General features: G+C 52.6%; 1 protein-coding gene and 1 long non-coding RNA gene across 3 annotated transcripts in view; one reads left to right on the top strand and one right to left on the bottom strand.

Annotated features, from left to right (window-relative positions):
* Positions 1-14867, top strand: part of FOXK2 (forkhead box K2) — an 87576-nt gene extending 72709 nt beyond the window's left edge. Inside the window, exon 8 of the mRNA XM_017879164.1 lies at positions 11671-14867. Coding sequence (XP_017734653.1) covers positions 11671-11867 — 197 coding nt within the window. The 3' untranslated portion in view covers positions 11868-14867. The remainder of the gene's footprint in view (positions 1-11670) is intronic.
* LOC108534073 (uncharacterized) lies at positions 12416-21370 on the bottom strand. 2 transcript variants are annotated; one of them, XR_001886878.1, is made up of 5 exons: positions 21331-21370; positions 20290-20515; positions 16550-16775; positions 14962-15078; positions 12416-14718 (listed from the first exon to the last, which is right to left on the bottom strand). It is a non-coding gene; the product is annotated as an uncharacterized LOC108534073 (long non-coding RNA). The 2 variants fall into 2 exon arrangements; XR_001886877.1 differs by lacking the exon at positions 21331-21370 and having other exon boundaries at positions 20290-20901.
* Between the last annotated feature and the right edge of the window lie 592 nt (positions 21371-21962).

Here is a 21962-nt window from a genome sequence, read left to right as displayed (position 1 = left end):
GGGATTACAAGCGTGAGCCACCACCCCCAGCCCTTTAGGCTTAAATGTTATTTATTAGTCATATATTTTCTCTGCATTAGTAAAATGTAGATATAAATATTAAAGTTTAATTTGTCTGTGAATAACAGAATTGATAAAACCAAAATATAACAAATTCTTATAAAACCAAAAATTAACATGTTACTGAAGATGTCTTTCTTAGTGTATTTAGCTTTAAAGGAAACCACCTGATTCGTTCTGTATTCACTGATGGTTGCCCAGTTCTAGTGTCAGCATCGAGGGCCTGTTTCTACTCAGGAAGGAGAGGACAGAAGGAGCACTGAAGCTCCTTCCAGATAAGTGATCTTGGCTGGGCGCGGTGGCTCGCGCCTGTAATCCCAGCACTTTGGGAGGCCGAGGCGGGCGGATCACCTGAGGTCAGGAGTTGGAGACCAGCCTGGCCAACTACAAAGATAGCTGGGCGTGGTGGCGGCACCTGTAATCCCTGGCACTCGGAGGCTGAGGCAGGAGAATCACTTGAACCTGGGAGATGAAGGTTGCAGTGAGCCGAGGTAACACCACTGCACTCCAGTCTGGGGTGCAGACAGAGCGAGACTCCATCCAAAAAAAAAGTCTTGTCAGTGATTTTTTTTTTTTCTTTTGAGACGGCGTCTTGCTTTGTCGCCCACACTGGTGTGCAGTGGCACAATTTTGGCTCACTGAGAGCTCCACCTCCCGGGTTCACACCATTCTCCTGCCTCAGCCTCCTGAGTAGCTGGGACTACAGGTGCCTGCCACCTCGCCCGGCTAATTTTTTGTTTTTTTAGTAGAGACGGGGTTTCCCCGTGTTAGCCAGGATGGTCTCGATCTCCTGACCTCGTGATCTGCCCGCCTGGGCCTCCCAAAGTGCTGGGATTACAGGTGTGAGCCAGTGATCTTGGAACGAAAACGTTTTAAATGATCTGTTATTGGGAATGGTTCTCCGTTGATTTGGTTGAAACCTTTGACTAAGAAACAACTCAGTTCGAAAAAGGATTTTTTCAGGAAATCATAATTTGGGTTCCTAGCACCAGTTTTTTCTTTTCCTTTCCTTTCCTTTTTCTTTTTTTCGAGATAGAGTCTTCCTTTGTTGCCCAGACTGGAGTGCAGTGGCGCGATCTCGGCTCACTGCAACCTCTGCTGCCCGGGTTCAAGCAATTCTCCTGCCTCAGCCTCCCGAGTAGCTGGGACTACAGGCGCCCGCCACCACGCCCAGCTAATTTTTTGTATTTTTAGTAGAGATGGGGTTTCACCATGTTGGCCAGGCTGGTCTCTCGAACTCCTGACCTTGTGATCCACCCGCCTTGTGATCCTCCCAAGTGCTGGGATTACAGGCGTGAGCCACTGCGCCCGGCGTTTTGTTGTTGTTCTTGTTTTTGTTTTTGTTTTTTTTAGGCAAGATCTCACTCTCACCAAGGCTGGAGTGCAGTGGCGTGATCACTGCTTAATGCAGCCTCCTGTGCTCAAGCAGTCCTCCCACAGCAGCCTCCTAAGTAACTGGGTCTACAGGCATGTGGTACCACACCTGGCTACGTTTTTACATTTTTTAATACAGAGTCTCACTCTGTTGCCCAGACTGGACTCAAACTCTTGGTTTCACACAGTCCTCCCACCTTGGCCTCTCAAAGTGCTGGGATCACAGGTGTGAGCACCACGCCCAGCTAGCCCCAGTATTTTCTATTACTGCTTTCATACTCCCTCCCAGAGTTTTCATCCCCAAAGCCAGTGCCCAGTTGAGCAGATGAGAGAGGCTGTTGAGGGAGAGGAGGTGGCAGATGGGCTTTAAGGAAGACTTCATGACCAAGTGGAGACTCCAGAAATGCTTTTCCTTAAAACAGTGTCAGCTCTAGCCTGGATGCCGAGCACCCGGCGTGGGGGGTCGCAGCTTTGGCCTCTATGGTCCTTTTGTTTTTCCTTTTTTTAAGAGTTAGTGTCTCGCCATGTTGCCCAGGCTGGTCTCGAGCTCCTGGGCTCAAGCAGTCTGCCCACCTCAGCCTCCCAAAGTGCTGCGATGACGGGACGAGCCACCGCCTCCGGCTAGAACATCTTCATGTACTTTACGGTTGGTTGTATTTCTTCTTCAAAGAAATGTTTTTTCAGATCCTTTGCTCATCATTTAATTGGGCTGTTTGTCTTTTTGTTGTGAAATTTGTAGTTCTTTATGCATATGTAGAGATTTCAGGCCCTTTCAGGCCTGTAGGTGCACCTCAGAGACATCGCAGGGTTGGATCTAGACCACTGCAAAAAAACGAATACTGCAGTAGAGCTGCCAGTCACATGAGGCTTTTGGGCTCCTACTGTATTAAGCAATTATGTTGATACTGTATCGTGGTGTAATATATTACCCCAAGGTAAATTTAGTATTTTTACTGAAGGATTATGTGGATGTGGCCGAGTTTTCTGACCTAAGCATGGGGTTTGACTGTCGCGTGCAGGGAGGGACTGCACAGGCTGCCTGAGACTCCCCCAGGGGCACCAGAGGGGTCACCACCACGGGCCGAGGCCAGGTCGCCTGCCCTAAGGGGTTCCAGCCTCCCCCTGGTCCCAAGGGCAGCCTGAGCCGGTCCTACCTCTGCCACCAGCTGCTGTGGGACCCGAGGCTCAGGGCTTGGCCTCTGCCTGTGTTGTGAAGACGGTGCTGACAGATGGGAGGTGGGACTAATAGGACGAGGGGTCAGGATGGTCCGATTGTGGGCTGTAGCCCTGGCCTTGCAGGACAGCAGTGGCTTGGTGGGATGATAAGTGAGTTCCATGGGCAGGCGCAGGGCGTGAGCTGCCAGTGTCTTCCTGGAAGGTGACTCTGGGGTTGTCACTCCAGCTGGAGCGTGCCTTCATTTCTGCTTCCTTGCGGGTCTCCACGGAGGCCTCATTCAAACACAGGTGAGCCTGTCCCAGACCTGTCAGGTTCACCAGGGTGGCCCCTGGTCCCGCTGTCACCGTCGTCCACACCCTGCCCACCTGCCAGTGCTCCTGTGTGCCCTTCTCTGCTCGAGGGGCCCCAAACCCTGTGCGGAGCTGTGGTGCATCACGTTGTCCACCCCATGGAGAAGGCCTGGAGGAGACGGAAGCTGGGAGGCTTCCTCTTACAGGAAGGGAAGCCCCAGAAATGTGCCTGGCGCCCAGGAACTGCTCCGAGCTTGTTCCAGAGTGTGGGGAGGGCTTGAGGTCTCCCCTTTTTGAATACATGGAAAGGAAAGCCCGGCATTTTCTGGAAATGCTCCCGAGTCTCCCTGGCAGGGAGATGTGGGAAGAGTCCAGGCGCCCAAGCTCATCCAGATGCTCTTCCTCCCATCACACATGCTCTGTCCCAGCACCCTCAGAGCTCGCTTTGGGAGAGCCTCAGGGCTGCGGGTGCCCCCAGCCACACCACAGGCCCCTCTGCTTCCTGTCTCCAAGGCTGATCTCCTGTCTCTGGGCTGCAGACGCTGTTTCTGGTTTACTGGCACAATTAGGATTGTGTTTTGTAAATGACTTCATCTTTGCTGCTGCTGTTTTGAGATATTGTCTTGCTCTGTCACCCAGGCTGGAGTGCAGTGCCGAGATCTCGACTCACTGCAGCCTTGACCTACTGGTCTCAAGCTATCCTCCTGCCTCAGCCTCCCGAGTTGCTGGGACTACAGGTGTGCAACACCACACCCAGCTAATTTTTTGTATTTTTTGTAGAGACAGGGTCTCACTATGTTGCCCAGGCTGGTTTCAAACTCCTGGACGCCAGTGATCCTCCAGCCTTGGCCTCCCAAAGTGCTGGGATTACAGGCATGAGCCAGCATGCCCAGCCAGTGTTGTTGTTTTGATTTGGGAGTTCAGGGCTGAGCTGTGTTTGGCCAGGGCCCCGCCTGCTCAGCGTGGCCTGGGCTGAGCTGTGGTCCTGGAGCGTCTCTTGGCTCACACATTGACTCCTTCGGCCTCTTGACTGTCCTGGTCCTTCACAGGGCTCACACATGTGTCCTTTTGTTTTCTTTCTGTCGCCTTAAGGGTTCACAGATCACTGTCAATGGAAGGTGTTGCCACAGCTCAAGCCTCACACAGTGGAGGAACCTCATGAGGCCCTTCAGGACCCGCCCTGCTGGGAAGCCTGGGCCCTGCTGCTGCTTCACCCTGCAGCGTTCCCCTCGGGCCCTGCCTTTCTCTTCTTTGATAGTTTGCTCCCTCCTGCCTAACTCCGCTCTTCATTGTGTAGCAGTTATGGGTCCTCAAATAGCATTTGTTGACTCCAGCGTTCCCCTGGGGCATCTCCTCAAGCTGGCCAGGGTTCTCTGCGTCTCAGCTGTGGCCCCTGGTGTGAGGGCGCACACTTCGCAGTGAGAGCGAAATGCCCAATTCGCGCTGGCAGAGGCGGACCCTGTGAGGGTCTCCCTGTACCGGGCACGGGCTCTTATTCTGAAAGGGTACGCAGCAGTTTCTGGAAGGAAGGAAGAAAGAAAGGAGGGAGGGAGGGAAAGAGGAAGGAAGGAAAGGAGAGCGATAGGCACAGAGGAAGGTAGATGAAGCCCCGTGCCCCCTGGGGCGACCAGCCCTGGTCACTGCGTGCTGTGCGGGTGCCTCGGCCAGTGACAGCTGGCCGGACAGCTGTAGCCCCACACCCGCAGGCCACATACTGGGGAGTGTGGGCCTTCAGAGCCTTCTGGATCCCGGCCCCACAGAGGAATTGCGGTCCCGTGTCCCCCACAAGGACCCTTGGGGAGGGAGCAGTGCCTCAGCACGGAGCGGGACACGGCGGGGGAGCCAGGCTGAGGCTGCGGCCCTTGTGGCCGCCAGGTCCACGCGCGCCTCGGTGGGGGTGTGGCAGCCAGATTTGGGGGGAGGATTTGATGACGTGGGTGTCCCTGGCTGGTCCCACAGTGACGATGGTGTTGCACTGTAAGCACGTACAATGGCAGTGACGCCTGAGGCCCCTGGACATCTTTCACACCCAGCATCAAAGCAGAGCCTTTCCAGGCAGAGCAGCCGCTGCCACCACTGCGGGTGGACAGCCCCAGAGCAGCGGGATCAGGCCATGCGGACGAGGAGGACGAGGCCTCGGTTGGGGCCTGCGTTCTGTGGGAGCCGCACCCGTCATCGCCGTGGCGGTGGCAGTGGCAGTAGCGGCCCCCTCGTGTCTGAGCTGCTCCAGCATCTCTGTCCACAGTAGAGGGTCTTCTGATGCTTCCTGGAGGTCTCGGAGGGGCTTGCTGCCTGTAGTACCCGCACAGCCCACAACTGGGGTGTTGTCAAGCATGTGACCTAGGCTGCCTGGGAGGTAAAAGTTGACTGCTAAGAAATGCTCCAGACACTTCAGTTTGAAAATATTGGAATTTATGTGGGGAGGATTTACGTGCATGGAAGGCCACAAATGTGAATGCATCTCTGCGATCTTCTTTCCAAAAGCCACCCTCTGAATCACTGAGGACCCTCAGGGGGGAGAGTGTCCCCTTGAGAATAGAGTGTGTGGAGATTGGAGTAGGCGGCAGCTGAGCCCGCTGGCTGCTTTGCCACAAATCCTGAACGTCTCTGTAGATAGACTTGCAGAGGAACTTAGTTCTTCCCCTAAAGGAATAGAAACAAACAGCTGGGCACGCCTGTAATCCCAGCACTTTGGGAGACCAGGGTGGGTGGATTGCTTGTGCCCAGGAGTTCAAGACCAGCCTGGACAACATGGTGAATCTCTGTGTCTACAAAAAATCACAGAAGTGGCTGTGGTGGTGGCACCTGTAGTCCCAGCCACCGAGAGGCTGAGGTAGGGAGATCACTTCAGCCTGAGAGGTTGAGGCTGCAGTGAACCGTGATCGTGTCACTACACTCTAGCCTGGGAGACGGTGAGACCTGTCCAAAAAATCAGTAAATGGAGGAATAGAAACTCAAGCCAGCACACATCGTCTTTGACAGCATTTTGTGGATACGTGAGTTCTAACCACGGGGGCAACATGGGATACAACAGTTCGGTGTGCCATGGGGCAGGGGTAATTTGCTTATTTCTCTAAGACTTTGTGTAGATCTATAAACACATTCCCATTAGGTCGTCCTTTCCTTGTGACAGGTAATAGTGGAGGTGTCACAAGGTCAGGGGCCTGTCTTGCCTGGTTTTCAGGTTCTACAGCTTGTCTTTTCTGTGTTTTGAGAAAGGGTCTGTCACCCAGGCTGGAGTGCAGTGGTGTGATCACAGCTCACTGCAGCCTTGAACTCCTGGGCTCAAGTGATTCTCCCGCCTCTGCCTCCCAAAATGCTGGGACTACAGGTGTGAGCCACCACGCCCGGCCTTCTCCTTGTGTGTGAGCTGGAGGAGAGAGTGCTGTCCATGCGGCCATGGTTTTTCTTTGTTGAAAGCGGTAACGTGGGGTCGGTCCCTGTTACTAAGCCTGTGTCACGGTCCCTGGGCCCTAAAAGAGCACCTGGCTCCTGTGACTTGGGGTCCTCTCCCCCCTCTCCCCAGGGCCCCTTGGCCTCAGAGGGCCCCCGTGTGCCAGCTCAGACTGGAGTTGCCTCAGTTGACACAGCAGGCCCCACCCAGACAGACCAGCAGGCCCAGAACCTGGGATGAGAAAGGACAGGTGGAGGGTTGTCCAGAGACACCTGCAGCTTGGATGCTGTTCTGAGTCAGCGTAGGAGAGAGGCCACTTGAAACCGAGTCACACTGTGTGTCTGTCACCTGCGGCCCACCCCAGCGGCCCCAGGTGTCTGTACATTTTTTGTAGACACATTAAGAGTTGGTTGAGGCCACATGCCATGGTCCACGCCACACCTGGGGCCGTGGACTGACCGTGATGGCTGGGAGGCGCATCTGAGGTGGCCACAGGGTTTGCCCAGCTCACACCAACTGCAGGGCAGTTCCTGCTTAGCCTTCAGTAGCCTGAGTCCTTTGCTCCTTCTTTTTCTTTCTCGTTAGTAGGGCAGCTGTTCGCCGATGCCTTAATTCTGGGACACATTCCTTGCTCAGATTCTTGGTGGCTGCTTGTTCTCTTACTGTTCCTGCTGTGTTTTCCATGCTTGGTGTAGGGGGAGCCTCAGAGGTGGCGTCAGGACGTGCCTGCCCCACCAGGTGCCCTGGCGCCCTCGTCACACCCCGGGACCCTGCACACACGTGGGGGCTGTTTCCAGGCGCACTTTTCTGCCCTGGCGCCCTCGTCACGCCCCGAGACTGTGCACACGTGGGGGCTGTTTCCAGGCGCACTTTCTGCAGTCAGTCTGTGTGGCAGGGCCCCCGTCCGACTCCTGCAGCCTCATCAAGTCTCCCACTCACGTGTTGCTCCTCCAACTTTGTTCTTGTTAAGAATCGCTTCAGCCATTCTAGGTCCTTGGCATTTCCACGTGAACTGTAGAATTCTACACCAGGCCTGCTGGCGTCTGGACTGGGACGGTGTTGAATCCAGAGTGTGTGGCAGCGTTGGCAGCGCCCCTCTTTCTTTGATCTCTGCCCATCTGCTTGATTCCATGTTTGTTTTATTCCACGGGCCACCCCCTCCCATCTTCTCACCTACTTCGGGTTCCATTTCATGGAAATTTCTGAGTCCTCCTGGGCTTGTTAAGGTGGTGCGTACAAATTAAAGTCGCTGGGGTTGTCAGGCGTGGCAAGAGCTCCTTGTGCTCAGAGCTCTCACGGAACCCAGAGCAAGCCTGTCTGAGTTCAGCCGGTGAGGGGCAGGGGCTGGTGAAGACGGCTGCGCCTCTGTGTGTGCGCAGGGGCAGGGTCGTCTCCAGGCGCCACGCCCTAAGCCATGACTCCCTGGGCCACGCCTATGTCCACGCAGCTCACGTGGGCCCAAGGTGCTCATACATCACGCTCCTTGTCCAGGATGGTCCTTCCTGGCACCGTGTGGTCCTCAGTGCAGACCCGACTGTGCAGAGCTTTCTGGATGGAGCCTTCTGTCTTGTTTAGCTTGTTTAGATTAACAGGGCTCAGTGCCTTCCCAAGAGAGCACGTGGGGGCCTCATTAGGAGCATCTGCCCAACTCGCGTGCGCATCTCTTCTCTGCCCCTCTCTCGTGGCCGGCCCACCACGGTGCTGCAGGGCTAATGGCCGCTCCCTCGCCAGCTCCGGCGCCTCCAGGGCTCTGCCGCCTGTAGCCTTCCTTGCGTATTCTCCACCTCCCTCAGCTCCCTCAGCACCTCTGCTGAGACCTCTGTCTTCAGGGCCGGGCATGTTAGCACAGCCCTGCTGCTGGGTTACAGGGGTTCATGTGGGGTCCCCATGTGGTAGGGTACCTCGCGACAGAGGCTCTGTGAGGGCAAGGTTGGCTGGATGAGAGTATTTAAGTGTCACCATTTCTTTTTTCTTTTCTTTTTTTTTGAGATGGAGTTTTGCTCTTGTTGCCCAGGCTGGAGTGTAGTGGTGCAATCTCGGCTCACTGCAACCTCCGCCTCCCGGGTTCAAGTGATCCTCCTGCCTCAGCCTCCCGAGTAGCTGAGATTACAGGCGCCCACCGCCACGCCTGGGTAATTTTGTATTTTTAGTAGAGACGGAGTTTCACCATGTTGGCCAGGCTGGTCTCAAACTCCTGACCTCAGGTGATCCGCCCACCTTGGCCTCCCCAAAGTGCTGGGGATTACAGGCGTGAGCCACCGCGCCCAGCCTCCCAGTTTCTTTTCACTCCAGGCCTCTCACTGCTGTGCTTTAATTGAGATAGAATAATTGTGCACGTGTGCGGGGCGCGGCGATGATGGGAAGCATCCAGCTCCTGGTAATCAGCACAGCCATCATCTCGTTTACCGTTTCTAAGTGTTGGGACCTTTGGTATCCTGGCTGTTTGAAACTGTAGTGTTGACTCTCATCACCTCGCAGTGCTGCAGACCACTAAACTTAGTCCTCCTGTCTGGCTGTCATTTCTAGTTTTATGTCTTGTTAAAAATGATTTATTTTTTGTAGAGATGGGGTCTTGCTATGTTGTCCAGGGTGGTCTCAACCTCCTGGCCTCGAGGGACCCGCCTGCCTTGGCCTCTCTTGGGATTGCAGGCGTGGGCCACCGTATGCGGCCTACACCACTTAGATTCTCTGGGTCATCCAGTCACCCTGAGTCCTGGTGAGGGTGAGGCTCTTCTGTGGGGTGACTCAGTTGTGTTGTGCTGCTGTAACAGAACACCCAAGATGGAGTAATTTATCATGGGCAGAAATGGATTGGCTTGCAGTTCTGGAGGCTGGCACGGGCCTTCTTCCTGTACACTCACGTGGTGGTGGGGCAAAGGCGTATTCACCCTTTTACAATGAACTCACTTCTGGAATCGTGAACCTGTCCCTTGGTGACAGCATTAAGCTGTTAGTGAGGAGAAAGCCTTTATGGTCAGGTCACCTTCTGCAGATGCCACCTGTTAATTAGGCTGCATGGGCAAGTGAGTTTCAGCACGCGTTTCAAGAGACAAATGCCCACACCACAGCAGTGACCTTGTCTCTTTCAGGGTATTGGTGCTTGTCAGACACTGGCCGTGACTTGCATCTGGGTGCGTGTGTGCCTCTCTGTGGGGGCCACCCTGCCGTCAGGCGCCAGGAAACCAACGTCAGGGAATGTGGGGGTCTCCCTGAGAGGCTGCCCAGTCAGCACGGCTCCTCTAGGTCACATGGGTGGGCTCAGCGGCCTCCCGTGCCTCCCCCAGGCCTGGAGCCTCCCCTGCCCTCTCGTTGGGCTCCAAGCTCTTCTTCAGCCCAGCCTCCTGGTTTGCTGCCACCACGCTTTCTGGAAGCTGAGCAGCTGCTTTTTTTTTTTTTTTTTGAGAGTTTGTCGCCCAGGCTGGAGTGCAATGGCACGATCTCGGTTCACTGCAACCTCTGCCTCCCGGGTTCAAGCGATTCTCCTGCCTTAGGCTTCTGAGTAGTTGGGACTATAGGCCCGGCTAATGTTTTTGTTTTTTTGTTTTGTTTTTTTTTTGAGACGGAGTCTCGCTCGGTCCCCAGGCTGGAGTGTAGTGGCGCGATCTCCGCTCACTGCAAGCTCCGCCTCCCGGGTTTACGCCATTCTCCTGCCTTTAGCTGGGACTACAGGCGCCCGGACCACCTCGCCCGGCTAGTTTTTGTATTTTTAGTAGAGACGGGGTTTCACCATGTTAGCCAGGATAGTCTCGATCTCCTGACCTTGTAATCCGCCCACCTCGGCCTCCCAAAGTGCTGGGATTACAGGCTTGAGCCACCGCACCTGGCCTCTTGTTCACCTTTTATGTGTAAATTTGTCCTCTGCTATTTCTGTTGCTCAGGGGTGGAAAGGAGAAGGGAACCCAATAAAGTCACACGTCACACTGTTGACAGGAGTTCGGCTTCCAGGCAACGCACCTCTGTGACCTCAAGGCCACGTCCTGAATTCCAAAATGGGGCTCTGACCGCCGAGACCCGATGCCACTGGGTCCCTGTTTGCTGCTTGACTCTCTTCGGAGCCCAGTGTTGACTCCCGCTCTTTGTGGCGGCCCCGGCTACCTGGCCATGCATGTTCCCCACCCCCATGAGGAGCTGACCGTGCATCTGGCTGAGCTCACATCCGCTCTGCTGGGGAAGAGCTGAGGGCGGAGGTCGGTCCCGGACCAGCCAGCATCCCTGCAGTAGGAGGCGGGTGTTGCCCACGCCAGTGCCTATGGTCTGAGGGGGCTGGCCCTTGATGGACAGGTGGGCGAGTTCCCCTCCCACACCTCTGGGCACCAGGGCAGAGCGCACCGTGTGTGCTGCGTGTGTGGTTGGGTTCAGGTACTGCCCGGTAGGCGTGTCTGCTCCGAGTCTCCCGGCACAGCCTGAAGGGGCTGCCGTGTGGCTGTGTTGGGGCCCCCTGGGGGTGTGTTCGTGCTCCCACCCTGGGTGCTCCGAGTTGGTCTGAGGTTAGAGAAGTGCAGTGAATGGTGTGTGCGCAGCCTGGGGCTGGGGCCTGCTTCCCAGAGCATCTCGGGGCCCCCTGAGACGCGCCCTCCGCGGAGGTGATGGCGCCTTCCAGAAATGCTGCCGCCCACAAGGAGGGGGACTGGCCTGTGCCAGAAGCTGGAGGTGGTGGGGTCCCGTTGGCACTTGGGGGATGAGAGTGCCCCAGAGAAACAGCCAAGGGGGCGGCGTGGAGACATGGAGAGTCTGTGGGATCTGCCCACTCTGCTGTGGGCTTGCCAAGCTCAGCATCTGTGCATCTGACCCAGGAAAAGAGTCGGTGTGGGGGGGTTGGTGTTGGGGAGTCAGTGCTGGATTTTCAAGAGTCCAGAGACCATCCAGGGCAGTGTTCCCCTCACTATGGGACAGGTGCTGCCCTCTTCTGTGTGGAAATGGTCCAGGGCTTCTCTCCTATGGCACAGGTGCAGCCCTGCTCCTTTCTGTGTGGAAATGGTCCAGGAGCATCTCATGTGGGTGGTGGGCGAGGGCAGGGCCTCTGCATGAGGGAGAGCAGCGGCAGCCACTCCTTCGCAGAGCCAGCGGGGCTGTCTGCCCCAACCATTACTGGACTCAGCCTTTCTCCCCCAGCTGTGATATCAAAATAGCCTGTTTATTCAGGATATAACAAAGATGATGCCAGCCGTGAATAAAAATGTCCGCTAATCAGGCAGTTAACCTGATGCAGTTTTTTGGGGTCCCAAGGGCCCAGCCCAGGCTCCCGTGCCCTTGGCCACCGTGGGCCAGTCCCTGGGGGCTTGTGGGACCCTTAGCGGACCTGGGAGTGCCAGGACCCTTAGAGGGCAAGGGCTCCTCTGAGACCACGGAGTTCTGACTCCTTCGTGTCATTTCAGCAGCGGCGAGTCCTTTGCACATGTTGGCAACACACGCGTCCGCCTCGGCCTCCCTGCCCACAAAGCGGCACAGCGGTGACCAGCCGGAGCAGCCAGAGCTGAAGCGGATCAAGACAGAAGACGGCGAGAGCATTGTCATTGCCCTGAGTGTGGACGCGCCCCCGGCAGCCGTAAGGGAAAAGGGTGTCCAGAACTAGCGACTGGGAGAGCTTTTCTTTAACAATATCAACTTTGTGGTGCCAAAAGGAGACATGGCCTCCCGCCAGCACTCGGGGGTGCAGGGCCCTGTGGTTGGACTTCACCTCCCAGCACTGAAAACACAAAACCCAGGTGGCCTTAACACTCCTTAATTTAAAGACAGAAGTCACACTTGAGCAAAATCCACACACAACAAAACCTGATTTGGGAGAGTCTCCACTGAGTACCTGCTGGGCTGCCTGTGGGCTCCGCTCTTACCTACAAGTGAAACTGTCCTCCCGCGAGGACCGGGCAGCACTGTGTGAGGACGACATAGTCAGCACCTGCCGTGAGTGGCTCTCCCAGGACTGGGCCCTCAGGATCCACCAGGCAGCGGAGATGTGTGGAATTATGAGTATTTTGAGGTGTCTTTACAAAATAATGGGGTCTTGGGCATTTCACATCACTCCATTTCTCCTCAGACTTTCGGAATCACACAGGCCCTTTCCGTGGATTTCATTTGGGGAAAAAAAACAACGTAGTTTTGTTTTTGTTTTCAGCCTATGGAATGATTTCCTTTTGTCTGTCTTGTTAAAGTTCAGATGAAGCTACTTTGGCATCTGCACATTTCCGTGTTACAGCAGCTGCCTGATGAATTTTATCCACCTCCATTTCAGCGTGTGGCTCGCATGGACAGGTGGACGGACACTGTGGCCACATGGAACCCTGAGAACCCAGGGACGAGCTGGTGCCGGGAAGGAACTGCCGGAACTCACCGAGCTGCACTTAACTGTTCTCTTTCTGGCAACTTTTTGTTGTTTGTTTCTTTGTGTTGACTTTGTCCCTGGCAAAATTTTCCACTCTAAGTAAAATAAGTCTCCTAAGTATTGTGTATGTTTAAAACGACAGAACCATTTCTACTTAATTTGGAAAAAAAGATTCAGTCTTTTATCATAGGCCCTTTTGAAACTCAGATCCCAGGTCTCTCCGTGGTATGTTTGTATTTGGGGTGTCACCCCCCGGCTCTGGGCGCCCTCTGACCCGCCGTGTACTCCCCACCTTCGGTGAGCGGCCGCCATGGTGAAGCGGGGTCCGAGCCACGTCCTGCAGGGGACGTCCGGGGCATTTCCTGTTTTGTGGTAGGAAACCTCCCTGACCTTTCAAAACTGAACCCAATCCTGAGGCTGACTCCTCTACGGAAAATGAGAGGAGAGGAGGGGGGGAGTGAGGGAATGAGTGGGAGGTGCCCGCACCTCCTCGCCCGGCTCCTCAGGAAGAAACCGCTCGCCTTTCCCGAGTGTGCCGGCCGAGGGCCGCGGCCTCAGCCTGATGCTGAGCTTTTTAATGTCATCATCGTAACATTATTTATTTAAATGTAGTTATTTTGGTATTTAATTTTTTTTTTAGAGAGGAAAAAACCTGTATTTTCGTGGTGGGATGAAATTGGGATGAAATGGCTCAGAATGGTATCTTCAGGCAATTTTAAAGCATTTATTATTTACATAAAGACCAAATATGGTGAATCTGTTCCGTGAATTGTGTTGGCCCTCAGCGTGGGGCTGTAGCAGCGTCACTGTGGTGACAAACATTGAAAGGTATGAAATCACTGCACACTAGCTGGATTATAACTCAGCCATGTAAGAAATAAAAGCGAAACCGTCATGTGACTGAGACCGTGTGTGTGACCGCAGCAAATCGCAGCGTGTGGACGGATCAGAGCCCCTCGGTGCAGCTGTCTGCACCTTCCAAGCACTTTACAGATACCTTGGAATGTATGTTTTTGTGTTACTCAGAAGGTTTGCAGTTTGTAAGATAATTAGGATTCTGCTGTGTCCTGTGTGTGGAGTCAGGTCCCTCCACAGAGGGCTTCAGCTCTGTAGCTCACAGCTGAGGGGGTTCTCTGACAGGAGACCAGCTCTCGAGCGCTGAGTCAAGGAACAGCTAGGTCACAGGGGAGCTTGGCGTGGACATCAAGCAAATGCATCGTATGTCCCCTTGGAGACGTTTTTATGCAGCTGTGTGTGTTACTATCCAGGAGTCGGGGGTGGACTTTCCCATGTGAGCTCAGTCCATAAACTGGTTACTTCTGATCCTGGAACATGGACTTTACATGACAGGTCTGGATCTGTTTCTTTTGGGATCACAGGTAAGGAAAATGCCCAACTGTCAAATGGTAAAGAACGGAGGAGGGTTTTTGTTTTGCTGTAGGCACCATTCTGCATCTTGAGCCTAGACTGAAGTGTGCCTGTCACAGATGGGAAGACGCTCCTGTCTCCTCACTGCCACGTTCGCTTGGCTTTTTCATTGGTACGTAAGAATTTAAGAATATCGAGGCGAGAGCAATAGCAAAACCATAGATGAGCAGACTGCCACAGCCCGGGTTTTCTTGCCAGTCTTGAAGGCACCGTTTCTAAATCTGGAACTTAGCTCTGAAGCTCCAGGAACTCGAGCACGGCAAGGGTTACTGAGCTGCTGTGGCCCCTGGTGCTGGAGCTGCAGCACCTTCGGGAGAGGTCCGGTGTCACCCCAGCTGCGTTGCTGTGAACTCCCAACTCTCCACTGTGTTCCTCAGTGTCTTAGTTTCAGGACGTCTCTTTGACCTTTGCCCAACTTCTGAGCTCCTCAGGGACTAGAAACTTCATTTCAGTAGCTTTGCCCTGAACCAAACAAGAAAACAAAAGGGAACTCCCCTCGGAGTGTGTGCGGCAGGTCCTCGGGCTGCTCCTCTCGCTCCAGTCGAGTGCGCTGTGGACAGCTGGTCTCCTTCAGTCGTCCGCCCACTTCCATCCGTGTCCTCTGCTAGAATCACAGTAGCTGGTCGTCATGGCCAGAAGGGGGGTGCGGGCAGGGTCAGGACTTGCGGTTTCTGTGCTGTGTGACACAAGGAGATAAGTGACAATCTTAGTCCTAACTTCCACTATTCTAGAAAGTAGAGTGGTGATTTATGTGCAAAGATTTGAAATTTTAAGAGTACCAAGTTCCTGAAATTCAATAAAATATTTTTATTAATTTTAATGGAATGCAGAGTATCATTTTCATTTTGCTAGACTTTTCTTTTTAACTTCATGCTCTCTTCTGAGCACACCGGAGGCCTAGCACATTGGAAGAACTCACCAGGGAGCTGCACTGAAGACCAGCAGTGTAGGCCCCACCAGCGGGACAGCGTGTTGAGTGTGCAGACAGAAAAGGCGCAGTGTTACGGGCAGTGGTAACAGGGTCTTGATGATTTATCTATGATGTCAAGAGTTTTAAAGTTACCTGGAGATCGTGGCTGTCACTGTTTCTTCTGCAGACTTTCTCTCCAACCTGAGGATGAAGATCACTGCAGAGCACCTTGAGGTACATCTTCTCAGGAAGTGAAAAAGCAGCTCGTGGCCAGGCGCGGTGTCTCACGCCTGTAATCCCAGCACTTTGGGAGGCTGAGACGGGCGGATCACGAGTTCAGGAGATCGAGACCATCCTGGCTAACACGGTGAAACCCCATCTCTACTAAAAAACACACAAAAAACTAGCCGGGCGAGGTGGCAGGCGCCTGTAGTCCCAGCTACTCAGGAGGCTGAGGCAGGAGAATGGCCTGAACCCGGGAGGCGGAGCTTGCAGTGAGCCGAGATCACACCACTGCACTCCAGCCTGGGCGACAGAGCGAGACTCCGTCTCAAAGAAAAAAAGAGAGAAACCAGCTCTTCTGAAGACGTACTTGGTATTCAAGTTCCCACACGGGAACACTTCAATCTTTCAGCCCCTGAAAATCTGGTGTGGATTGCTAATGTCTGGAATTGTGACGACAACATCAGCACTCACCAGGGTAGCAGAGGGAAGAAATCGTGCCGAAAATGACACAGAGGCCTTTGGGAGCTAAATGATGTTCACAGAGAGTTCATAATGGAATGTTTTGTTCCTTACACTGATCCCCTAATTTAAAACAGTTCATATTGGCATAAAACAACTGTTTATCACACCCTGCGAGACTCTCTTCCAGCAGGGTGAAGCAGTCATTTGTGATCTGTTTCTGCCAGGCCTGTGTCTGCAGTGCACCTGGGCTGTGTTCATGGGTGCTGGGAAGTTGGCACTGTTTGTTGCCCCCTTTCTGAGCCATGTCCACAGCAACACAAAATTAGAATTCAGAGTGGGTCTTGGGTGACCTCTGATGACTAAACTGGCCACAGAGGTCCCAGTGGGCTCCTCCACCCTGTCTCTCCTAGGGGTTGTGACTGTGGACCCAACAGAGCAACTATCTCAGTCCTACAGCAAGTCACCCGTATATAACCCAGAACAACAGGCAGACCAGAGCCAGAACAAGGACCGGTGTGATGGGTTTTTCCTGGGTTTTCCCCTCCCGTTGCTGGGCCTAGTCCACTGCTGAGCCTAGTCTGGGGTGGTCCATCAGAACCACACATTAGGCATGAACATTAAAATCTCCAAGAGAAGCCCCCTTCCCTCTCCTCCTGGGCAGAGAAACTCCTGCAAGCTGCAGCCCTGCAGACATGACTCCCACAGAACCTGTCACTCCGACAAGAGGAATTGGAAAACGGCTCCTCTAGTCCAAAGAGCGTGAGGGAAATCCCTGCTCCACTTTGGCCCCAGGCTAGACCTAGTCATAGGAATGGGATCAGCACAGAGCGGCTAAAACCTGGGCTTTTAAATCAAAGGATACAGCAAAGGAGTTAGAGACCCCCTAAAGCTCCAAAGGAACGGCACTGACCTGGGGAAAACAGCAAAGGCTGCGTGAGCTCAGCTCCTGTGGAGACTGGTCCCTGGTGAACAGCACAACACAGACTTGGAAAACGAGCCTGACACCAGAGCCACAGCTCCAGGAGGCAGGCTGGCACATGCAGTCGGAACATCACTGGGTGACGTGCCTGCTGAGACAAAACTCAACATCCTGCAGCGGGTGTTCATGGACGTGGACTCTCTAGGTATCCAAATGTCTAGAATACAAAATTACTAACATAAAAGCCAGAAAATCCAACCCTAAAGTGAAAAGACCGAATGCCAACTCTCACATGAACCAAATGTTGAAAATACGAGATAAAGCACAGTGATTATAACCATGCTCTGTGAAAAAAGGGCAGATGCTCCTGAAATGAATCGAAGAAATGAAAAAATTCAGTGAATGAACAGAAAACATTCGGAAACAAAAATGAACTGGGGCTTGTAGGACAAGATCGAGGGTCGAGTGTGTACGTCACCAGATTCCTATAGAACGGCGAAACAACGTATACAAACATTTTTAAATAAATATTTTAGTCCGGGCGCGGTGGCTCATGCCTGTAATCCCAGCACTCTGGGAGGCCAAAGCAGGTGGATCACTTGAGGTCAGAAGTTCGAGACCAGCCTGGCCAACATGGTGAAACCCCGTCTCTGCTAAAAATACAAAATTAGCTGGGCGTGGTGGCGGGCGCCTGTAATCCCAGCTACTCGGGAGGCTGAGGCAGGAGAATCACTTGAGCCCGGGAGGCAGAGGTTGCAGTGAGCCCACATCGTGCCACCACACTCCAGCCTGGGAGATAGTGAGACTCTGTCTAAATAAAGATTCACAAAGCTCAGTGAATTCCAGTAAGATAATCTCAAGGAAAACTATGTTGAGGCAATAAACTAAACAGATTTTTTTTTACCCTGGAAAGCAGCCAAAGAAAGTTGACTTACACAGGTTGAGTATTCCTAATCTGAAAATTCAGTAATCTAAAATCCAAAACTTTCTGAGTGTTGACACGATGCTCAAAGGAAATATTCACTGGAGCATTTTGGACTTCACGTTTTTGAATTAGGGATGCTGGGTGGGGCGCGGTGGCTCATCCCAACACTTTGAGAGGCCAAGGCGGGAGGATCACATGACCCCAGGAGTTGGAGACCAGCCTAGGCAACTTGGCAAAATCCTGTCTCCACTAAAAATAAACCAGGCGTGGTGGTGTGCACCTATAGTCCCAGCTACTCAGGCGGCCCAGGCGGGAGGATCACCTGAACCAAGGAGGTTGAAACTGGACTAAACCGTGATTGCACCACCACAGTCCAGCTTGGGTTATGGGAGTGAGACCTTGTCTCAAAAAAAACAGGGATGCTGAATTGGAAAGTACATTGCAAATACTCCAAAATAAAAATTTTAAAAATTGCATTCTGAGGCTGGGCGTGGTGGCTCACACCTGTAATCCCAGCACTTTTTGGGAGGCCAAGGTGGGCAGATGACAAGGTCAGGAGATTGAGACCATCCTGGCTAACATGGTGAAACCCCGTCTCTACTAAAAATACAAAAAATTAGCTGGGTGTGGTGGCGGGCACCTGTAGTCCCAGCTACTCGGGAGGCTGAGGCAGGAGAATAGTGTGAACCCGGGAGGCGGAGCTTGCAGTGAGCCGAGATCGCGCCACTGCACTCTGGCCTGGGCACAAAGCGAGGCTCTGTCTCAAAAAAAAAAAAAAAAAAATTGAATTCAGAAAAACTTCTGGTTCTAAGCTTTTCAGATAAGGGATACTCTGCTTGTATACACAAAGGGTAACAATTCAGATTGGAAACACAAAGTTGTAAGTTTTACCACTTCAAACAAAATACAGCCCTTACTCTGAAGTAGACTGTGAAAGTTAGTTTTTCTGTTATCACCCAGTGCAATCACGAATACTGCCTGTCAAGATCAAGTTTAAAAGTCAGTTGGTTAAATTTAAAATGGAAGGTTGAAAAGAATATTAAATAATACAACAGGCAGCAGAAAAAAGGGAACCAACGTGGAGGCGAGAGAGAAGAAATAAAGCGGAAAATAACACGGTGGCCAGCATGGTGAAATCCCGTCTCCACTAAAAATACAAAAAGCAGCCAGGCGTGGTGGCGGGCGCCTCTAATCCCAGCTACTCAGGAGGCAGAGGTTGCAGTGAGCTGAGATCGAGCTACTGCACTCCAGCCTGGGCGGCAGCGAGATACTGTATCAAAAAAAGGAAAGGTCTAAAATCAATTATCTAAGTTTCCACCTTAAACTAAAGAAGAACAAAGTAAATCTAAAGCAAGTAGGTTACAAAATTGAAAAAGGCAATCAAAATTGAACGGAAAAAATAAAATCTTATTTTTATTTGTAGAGACGGGTCTTGCTATGTGGCCCAGGATGACCTCGACCTCCTAGACTTAAGCTCTTCTCCTGCCTTGGCCTCCCAAAGGACTGGGATTACAGGCATGAGCCACCACGCTTGGCCAGTTCTAATTTTGTTTAAAAAAATAGAAAACAGGGCCGGGCGCAGTGGCTCAAGCCTGTAATCCCAGCACTTTGGGAGGCCAAGATGGGCGGATCACAAGGTCAGGAGATCGAGACCATCCTGGCTAACACAGTGAAACCCCGTCTCTACTAAAAATACATAAAAATCAGCCGCGTGTGGTGACGGGCGCCTCTAGTCCCAGCTACTCGGGAGGCTAAGCCAGGAGAATGGCGTGAACCCGGGAGGCAGAGCTTGCAGTGAGCCGAGATCACGCCACCGCACTCCAGCCTGGACGACAGAGCGAGACTCCGTCTCAAAAAAAAGAACAAAGCCAGGTGTGGTGGCTCACGCCTATAGTCTCAGCACTTTGGGAGGCTCAAGTGGGGAGACAGCTTGAGCCCAAGAGCTCAGGTCCAGGCTGGGCAACATAGTGTGTGACTCTGTCTCAAAAAAAAAAGAAAAGCCGGGCGCGGTGGCTCACGCCTGTAATCCCAGCACTTTGGGAGGCCGAGGCGGGCAGATCACAAGGTCAGGAGGTCGAGACCACGGTGAAACCCTGTCTGTACTAAAAATACAAAAAATTAGCCGGGCAAGGTGGCGGGCGCCTGTAGTCCCAGCTACTCGGGAGGCTGAGGCAGGAGAATGGTGGGAACCCGGGAGGCGGAGCTTGCAGTGAGCCGAGATCGCGCCACTGCACTCCAGCCTGGGGGACAGAGCAAGACTCTGTCTCAAAAAAAAAAAAAAAAAAAAAAAAAAACCCAGGGGAAGGAAAACGGTTTTAAAAATCCCCCCTTTTTTGAAGGTTCAGGTGGAAAGATTGCTTGCACCTGGCAAGTGAAGGCCTCAGTGCACCGTGATCACACCACTGCACTTCAGCCCGAACAACAGAGCAAGACATTGCCCCTCCACCTGCACCAAAAAGAAAGAAATACGAATAGTGTGTGAAAAATTTGGAAATAGCAGAAAATAGAAATTATAAAAAGAAACTCAAAAAGAAAATCTAGGACTGAAAAGTAAAATAGCTAAAATAAGAAATTCACTAAGGAATTTATCAGCAGATTCCAGCAGGCATCAGAAAGCAGCCGCGAACTTGAAGGTAGGGTCAATGAAATTACCCAGTCTAAGCAGCAGAGAAGAAAAATGCAGGGAAAGTAAACGGTAACGGGCCTGTGGGGTACCATCAAGCGTAACAACATATACATGATGAAATTCCAGAAGTAGAGAAAGAGGAAGAAGAAACACTTCAGGAAATAATCAATGAAAACTTACCTGATCCGATCAAGACATGAATCTAGACATCCAATAAGCTCCACAAAATCCAAGCAGGAAAAATGCAGAGAGACCAGAGCTAACCGTCTTCACACTCAGCAGTGAGAGACTGAAAGCTTTTCCTTTCAGATCAGGAACACGAATACCTGCCTCCACTACTGCTGGTCGGCACTGCTGGTCGGCGCTGCTGTAAGTCTTAGAGCAACTGAGCAAGAAAGGCAGGCGTCTAAATTGGAAGGGGTGAAAACTACTTGCAGACAGAATGATTATGTATCAAAACTTCCACAGAATACACACACACACTCAACCTACTAGAGCCTGAGAAACGAGTTCAGCAGTGTTGCAGTGTACAAGATCAAGACAAAAGTAAGTTGTATTTATATGCACCAGCAACGAACAATCGAAAAGGAAATTAAGGCCAGGCATGGCTTTAATGGATTAATTAAGCCTCACGCCTGTACTCCCAACAGTTTGAGAGGCACAGGCAGGAAGATTGCTTCTGCCCAGGAGTTGGATACAAGGCTGGGCAACTTAGTGCAACCCCCATCTCTAAAACAAAATTATAAAATTAAGAATTAGCCAGGTAGGCCAAGTGCAGTAGCCCACACCTGTAATCCCAGCACTTTGGGAGGCACAGGCAGGTGGATCACCTGTGGTCAGGAGTTTGAGACCAGCCTGGCCACCATGGTGAAACCCCATCTCTACTAAAAATACAAAAAAATTAGCCGGGCATGGTGGCTCACGCCTGTAATCCCAGCACTTTGGGAGGCCGAGGCGGGCGGATCACAATGTCAGGAGAACGACACCATCCTGGCTAACATGGTGAAGCCCTGTCTCTACTGAAAATACAAAAAGCCGGGCGTGGCAGCGGGCGCCTGTAGTCCCAGCTACTCGGGAGGCTGAGGCAGGAGAATGGCGTGAACCCGGGAGGCAGAGGTTACAGTGAGCCGAGATGGCGCCACTGCACTCCAGCCTGGGCGACAGAGTGAGACTCCCTCTCAGAAAAAAAAAAAAAAATTAGCCAGTCGTGGTGGTGCATACCTGTAGTCCCAGCTACTCGAGAGGCGGAGGCAGGAGAATTTCTTGAATCCAGGAGGCGGAGGTTGCAGTGAGCTGAGGTTGAGCCACTGCACTCCAGCCTGGGAGACAAAGTGAGACTCCGTCTCAAAAACAAACAAAAAAACATAAATTAGCCAGGCATGGTGGTGCATGCCTATGGTCCTAGCTATTTGGGAAACTGAAGCAGAAGGATCACTTGAGTCCAGGAGGTCGAGAAAGAAAGAAAAGCATGACTGGGCTTGGTGGCTCACACCTGTAATCCCAACACTTTGGGAGGCTGAGCGGGAGGACTGCCTCAGGCCAGGTGTTCAAGACCAGCCTGGAGAACATAGAGAGACACTGTCTCTACAAAACATTAACAGAAATGAGCCGGGCATGGTTCCCAGCTACTCAGAAATGAGTCCCAGCTACTCAGGAGGCTGAGGTGGGAGGATTGCTTGAATCCAGGAGACAGAGGTTGCAGTGAGCTGAGATCGCGTCACCACACTCCAGCCTGGAGTGAGACCACGTCTCCAAAAAAAAAAAAGATAGGCAGCTGTCAGTATAAGGTGATAATGGTGCCAGGCGCGGTGGCTCAAGCCTGTAATCCCAGCACTTTGGGAGGCCGAGACGGG

Source organism: Rhinopithecus bieti, unplaced genomic scaffold (assembly GCF_001698545.2).
Source record: "Rhinopithecus bieti isolate Rb0 unplaced genomic scaffold, ASM169854v2 scaffold_9899, whole genome shotgun sequence".
Taxonomy (NCBI): domain Eukaryota; kingdom Metazoa; phylum Chordata; class Mammalia; order Primates; family Cercopithecidae; genus Rhinopithecus; species Rhinopithecus bieti.
The sequence above is the reverse complement of the archived record's forward strand: the minus strand, read 5'-3'. Positions and strand labels throughout refer to the sequence as shown.